Source organism: Passer montanus, unplaced genomic scaffold (genome assembly GCF_014805655.1).
Source record: "Passer montanus isolate IOZ18808 unplaced genomic scaffold, ASM1480565v1 scaffold9, whole genome shotgun sequence".
Lineage (NCBI taxonomy): Eukaryota > Metazoa > Chordata > Aves > Passeriformes > Passeridae > Passer > Passer montanus.
In genome coordinates this window covers 15,978,888-15,984,887 of record NW_024374367.1, presented here as the reverse complement: position 1 = coordinate 15,984,887, position 6,000 = coordinate 15,978,888, and the positions used below count along the sequence as shown (strand labels likewise).

Here is a 6,000-nt window from a genome sequence, read left to right as displayed (position 1 = left end):
ACCAGGTGATCCCTTCCCACCTGAGCCATTGTGGGATCGGATGTGTGCCTGGAATCGCAGCCAGAGGGTCTGCAGAGCACAGAGAACACACATGGCAGTGTCTTCAGCTGCTTACGTTGGAAACGGGAAAGGGAAAGTACTCCAAATAAGTTTCTCTTGTTCGGAAACACAATGGGCAATTTAAAACCCCTATTAGGCATGTGTGTAGGAGCATTTCCCATCCGGGGAGACCAGGGGGATTGCTATGGAGCAGTATTATGACTTGCCTGATATCAATCAAGCCCCCATTATGTAAGGAGGTCTCCATCACGCGCACCCCAGCGCGAGGCCCCGCCGCGAGCACCGAGGCTGCAATCCCGGCTCCTTTGTCCTGCCCTCTGCCAATTTGCTGCAAAATTGAGGATGAGGCTTGAATTTGCCATTGTGGCGGTGCTGGGGCCGTGGCTGCTTTCAGAGCAGTTATTTGCATTGCCTTGATTAGCATGTCACCTGCTTCATTAGTGGAGAAAAGGCTCCTCCACACACTCAGCCAGTCATGCAAATTGAGGAATGCACGGAGATCCTTCCCCTCTAGGACTTTCCATTATTAGCAAAATTGGTAGATTCGGTTTGTTCCTTCCTCTTCAGAAGGTCACTTTTGATTTCCACCTCCAAATGGAAGTTCTTATTTAAGAGACAAAGTAATCATGTCCCAAACTTTTCACATCCAGCAGTCCTGCTTAATGAAACCTGATGCCAAAGGAAAACCCAGGTGTGTGCAGGGCAGGTGGAACCTCCCTGGTTTCAATCTAATCCTTAAACCAACAGCCATCTGTCTGTCACCCAATCATTAATTTTACTGGATGTCAGCGATGTGTTTTTAGAGCCAAAAAGCTCCCTCCTGTTCAGGACCTAAACTTACATTACAGATGCCTTTCTCAGGTTTTGGAGGATTTTTTTTTCACTTGAGAGTCCATTAATTGTGAATAAAGCTTTTTGTGATGTCAGAGATACTCAGCTTTTGTGGAAAAGAGTACCCCAAATGGGGAAACTAAACAGATGCCTCACACAGCTTTTCTCTGAGATCAGGAAGTTGCCATGGGGCAGCAGATCTCAGTCCAAAATGGGAAAGTCCTAACACAGATTTGACCTCGGAAGCTGCAGGGACAGAACCACCACCAGCCCCAGCAGGGTTTTCACCATTCCCTGTCTCTGCTGGCACAGCCATCATAGGCAGAAGAGCTCAGCCAGAAAGAAAAATTTTAAAAAGCTTAGAAAACCCAAGAGTGAAAGAAGAAAAAAGGAAAAATGTGATGGTCATGCATGAAATGTCACTGCAGAAATGAATCTGCAGACAGGAATGACCTGTTCGTGGGCTGAGGGGAGGAACACAGTCACTTTCCTCTGCTGCCCAGCTGACGCAGCCTCTGCTCAGGCTGGGGACACAGTGTGACCTCCTGAGCCATCTGTGCCACCCCTGGAACCACCCACCTGCCTCGCATCCCCCCGGCCGGGGTGCTGGCTGTGCTCTGCCTCTCCTGCTGCAGCTGCAGCCCAGGGAGAGAGAGAAGCTCCCTTTTTGCATCTCCCCGCGGCTCCTGGGAAGGCAGAGCCGCGGTGAGAGGCCGGGTTCCAGCCCGCTGCTCTCACACGGATCACAGAGCAGAGCAGGGCTGTGCCCGTGCGAGGCGCTCGGCGCTTCTGCCTTTTTAAGGTAAAGATGAAGCAAGAGCGCACATCCTCAGGGTGCCCTCTCGGCTGTGCTCAGCCGCCTCCCTCTCACCTGACTGGCAGAGGCTCCGGGAAGCCTGACAAATTTGTGTGTCTGCTTATCCCTGGATGGCAGGAGGGGAAGGAGTGAGTCAGGTACGTGTCTCTGCTGCTCAGGGAAAATGAAATCCTGCTCCTCCGCCGCGCCGCGCTCCCTCTGCACACACCTTGCTGCAGAGGGGAAGACAGATTTGCCAGGAGATACAGATGGAAATACATGTGATTAAGGAGTCACAATCTCACGGATAAATCTGGCTGGGAGACGGCTGGTCAGGCTGCCCTCCTTCCTCCCTCCCGCTGAGCTCTGCTGATGACCTGAGCTGGGGGCACGCACCCACCTCAGACAGTTGTGTGCACTTACCAGATTAAAGATGATTAATTGTACCAGGTAGTTCCTGCTGCATCTTAATCAAATACACATGATCAGCAACGCTCCTGTGCACACGATACTTGGAGCTGGAGGGGTTTTTAACTCTCACATGCTCCAATGACAGCCACAAACCCAAACTATCAGTGAGGAGAGTGTGAAGCATCCCAGAGTGACCGCAGGTGAAGTTCCCTGGCTGCCAGTGCCTCTCACTGCTAGAGGAGGGACATGCTCTGGTTTTAAAAAAATCAACCTCTGCTCCTCTGGGCACTGGGAAAAGCCCCATCCTTACCTGCCAGGCCCCTGTGACACCACATCCCAGGACACACCTTTGTGACAGAACTGCCAAACACCACCGTGGAGGGGACACAAACCACCAGCACCCTCTGACCATAGAGTATTTTGCATCATTTATTTAAATACCTATATTTATGCATTTACAAATTTTCATAGCTCTTTCTGTAGCTTTTTTTTTCTTTTTTTTTTCTTTTGTAGACAGTATTGCAGAGAAGTCAGCTTCTGTAAAATGAGGTCCATGTATAAAACTATGCAGCGGATTGGAGGAAAAAAACCAACCAAACACCAACCTGTCAAGTTTCCTTTCACACTCTGGAGAATCAGAAACCAAAGAAAGTGACCAAATGAAAGGGGGCAGGGAGAGGAAGGGGTGGGACAGAGCAGCCTCAAACCAGTGGCTCTCACACAAGCATTACACACATCAGTGCTCAGCTACAGGACACGTTTCAGTCGGTGCAGTGCCTGTTTGCTAAAGCTTTAGCAGGCACGTAGGTCTCTAATGAAAAAATAGAAGGAGAGGATCCTACACATTGAGAATGCAAAGCCTGGACAGCCTCGGCTCGGTCCTGGGAGACTGCACCGACTCGCCAGCAGGGCATCCTCATTCCAAACTTCATTTTGCATAAAAAGTTCCCTTTAAGAAATCTTAGCATTTAAAAAACCCGGTGTCTGAGCTCTTCTAGCCTCAGTACTCTAAAGAAATCTCTTGAAAAATACCTCCTGCTTTCCTCACTTGGAAGCTTCAAAATAATGTTCTGCTTTAATTGATACCAATTGAACAGCTCACGGAGTCCCAGCATCATCCCTGGGAGGAAGAGGCAACAAATATGGCATTGCAAGATATTTACACACATGGTACAAAAATGTCCAAGGGTATGAAAAAGTCACCAGTTACACAATTTTGCAGCAGCCTCATTTACACCTGTAATTTTATACCATTTATTACATTGTACTAACACACCAGATCCAAAGATGTGCACTCCCTTAGGACATTCAGGAGTTCCAAATATATTGTGATTGCATAATTCATATTGCACAATTGTATAAAAACATAAATACTAGCTATTCTATTCTTTTTTTCTTTTAAATACAAAATACATGTCACATAGTCAAATAATCTTTTCAAGTGCAATTCAGGTGCTCTCTTAAGTCCTTCCAAGGAAAAGGCAATTTTGATAGTTTTGGCACAAAGTTTAACCTCTGTCCCGTGCCAACAGTTCTAATCACAATCCACGCGCCCCCAGCTCGGTAAGAGTAGCAGTCATATACATCTAAGTATAAAACCAGGGTATTTACAGGATGCACAGAAGGTGCAGGGGGCAGCCTGGGGCTGGGGTGTCCGGGCTGTCCCGGAGGGGCCGTGACCCTCCCAGCTCAGGCCGGCGGCTGCTGCAGGTTCACATTCATGGGCGGGGGGTGTCCAAGGAGACCGATGCGCTGCTTCTGCTTCCTCTGCTCTGTCATCTGGAAAATTAACAAGTTTGCTCATTAGGCCTCGGTGCTTCCTGTGCGTCAGCTCGCCCAAGGGCCTGCTGTGCTTGGCGCTTGCTGCGGAGCCCTGGCTGCAGCCAGCGCCTGCCTCCAGCCCCAGCACGGCCACGAGCCCATCTGTGTGCCCGCACACTGCCGTGCCAGGGACAGCTCGGCAGAGCCCGGCAGACAGCGGGAACGGAGCGGGGAGCAGCCTGCAGAAACCTCCCCTGTCAGGAATTCTCTGTAACCCGTCCAGCAGAGGGGGCGGAAAAAGGGGCGAGCCCTGCAGTCAGGCTGGGAATACCCTTGCCTTTGCTGGAAAACACTGAGCACTGCCCGCTCTTGGTGAGCCAACAGCCCTCCCCATCTGCCAAGGCAGGACTTAACCACCTCGCTGCCACACGCCCCAAACTTCGGCATTCCCCATCTGCTTCCCACCCGTTAAACAACGTTCTCCCGATCGGTGAACCGTGAAATGGATCAGTGGTGTTACTGATACTGAGAAATGGCCACAATCCAACGGCTCCACTCTGCTTTTTTAAAACTTTGGGAGGTTTCTGACAAGTTACATAAGCCATGTAAGGGATGGCTCTGGCTGGGCAGGGTGTCGGGAGCGAACAGCTGGATCCCACAGCTGGATCCCACAACGCGGGATGGCTCACAGGGAATGCCAGGACAGCCTCACCCCTGCCCCACCGAGGGCACCCCCAAGAGCCCCCACAGCCTCAGGGTCAGCACACCACGGCACACAATCCACACTCCCATCCTGCTCTTCCAGCTACAGCCACCATTTAACTTCTCCAGTTTTTGCTGTTTAATGCCAGCCAGTGTCACTGCTTGTGGCATGTGCATGTTTGGTTCATTTGTAACACATGGGATCATGGAATTGGTAAAGTTGGAAGAGACCTCCAAGATCAAATCCAGCAGTCAACCCAGCCCCACCACCACGGTCACCAGCAGCCCACCTGAGTGCATCTGTTTAAAACCCCAGTTTCAGTGCTGATGGTTTCCCAGCTGGGGCAGGGTGTCCTGGTGGCCAGCAGTGCCTGCCCTGGAGCTCTCTGTGGGGAAGGGGATTGCTCCAGAGGGGCAGTGCTGGACAGCCTCTGCAAGGCTCCTCTGCTGCACACCTCACCGTGTGCCAGTGGCACTCCTTAAACCACCAGGCAAAGGGCTGAAACACCGTCACTCCTCCTGAAACCATAATGAGCCTTGACCTCAGCCCAGCACCTTGCTCCCTGCCCGGCCCAAGGGGAGGCAGAGCTGCTGTTTTCCCTTTCCCCAGGCTGACCGTGGCCTCCCGAGGCCAGGGCACACCTCCTGCTCCTCTGCTGGAATTCTCTCCACAAAAAGCTTCTAATGCTGCACAGGGAACGGGAGCAGGAGGAGAGGGGTCTTCCCAGAGCTCTCTGAACACACACACCCACCCCACTCCCTGCTGAACCTGGATGTTAAACTGCTGCTATGATAACCCACAAGTGGAAATGCAGAGAGGCCACAAGGACTTGGCTTAACAATGCCCCTTTACATTAATTACCTTCACTGAGCAAACTGAAAGTCACAATTTCACACTGCCAATAAACTCATTCAGAGGATGCATGGAATAAAAGTGGGAAGAAAGAGGAATAATGAAAAGAGACTGTAGGAGATATTTTTCAGGCTAGGTAGAAAGGGGATGGTGCACCCTGGTGCAGGTGTTTGTAGAAGATGTGGCTTTAAAAAAGGGAAGAATAAAGCAACCAACCATAAATAAGAGGGAGAAATGCAATTTTAGTGTCAATGCAGAACATTATTAATCCTGCACAATGTTTAATGCTTGTGTGGAGGGCACAGAGCTGCAGGAGGGAGCAACTTATTGCCATCACCTTTACTGGAGAGTGAATCTCCTGCAAAAGCTTTCCAGTGACAGCACACCTGGGCTAAGAGGCCATAAAAGCCATGCCCAGCAAATCCCAGGAGCTGCCAGGCCCTGGAATTGTGCTGACAGGACCCAAACGAGGGGTTCAGCTGAGCCAGGCTGGGCTGACAGAGCCTGGCTCCAAAGGTTATGGTGAGCTGGAGTCACCTCCAGAACAGGGACCAGGAGCAGGATCCCCACTGGACAGGACACTGCA

General features: G+C 51.0%; 1 protein-coding gene across 8 annotated transcripts in view; it reads right to left on the bottom strand.

The window, feature by feature from the left end:
• Nucleotides 1–2,509: 2,509 nt before the first annotated feature.
• Nucleotides 2,510–6,000, bottom strand: part of ITPR1 (inositol 1,4,5-trisphosphate receptor type 1) — a 157,868-nt gene continuing 154,377 nt past the window's right edge. For all 8 annotated transcript variants that reach the window (XM_039733936.1, XM_039733937.1, XM_039733940.1 and 5 more), the window contains one exon: nucleotides 2,510–3,877. In XM_039733936.1, coding sequence (XP_039589870.1) covers nucleotides 3,788–3,877 — 90 coding nt within the window. In that variant the 3' untranslated portion in view covers nucleotides 2,510–3,787. The remainder of the gene's footprint in view (nucleotides 3,878–6,000) is intronic.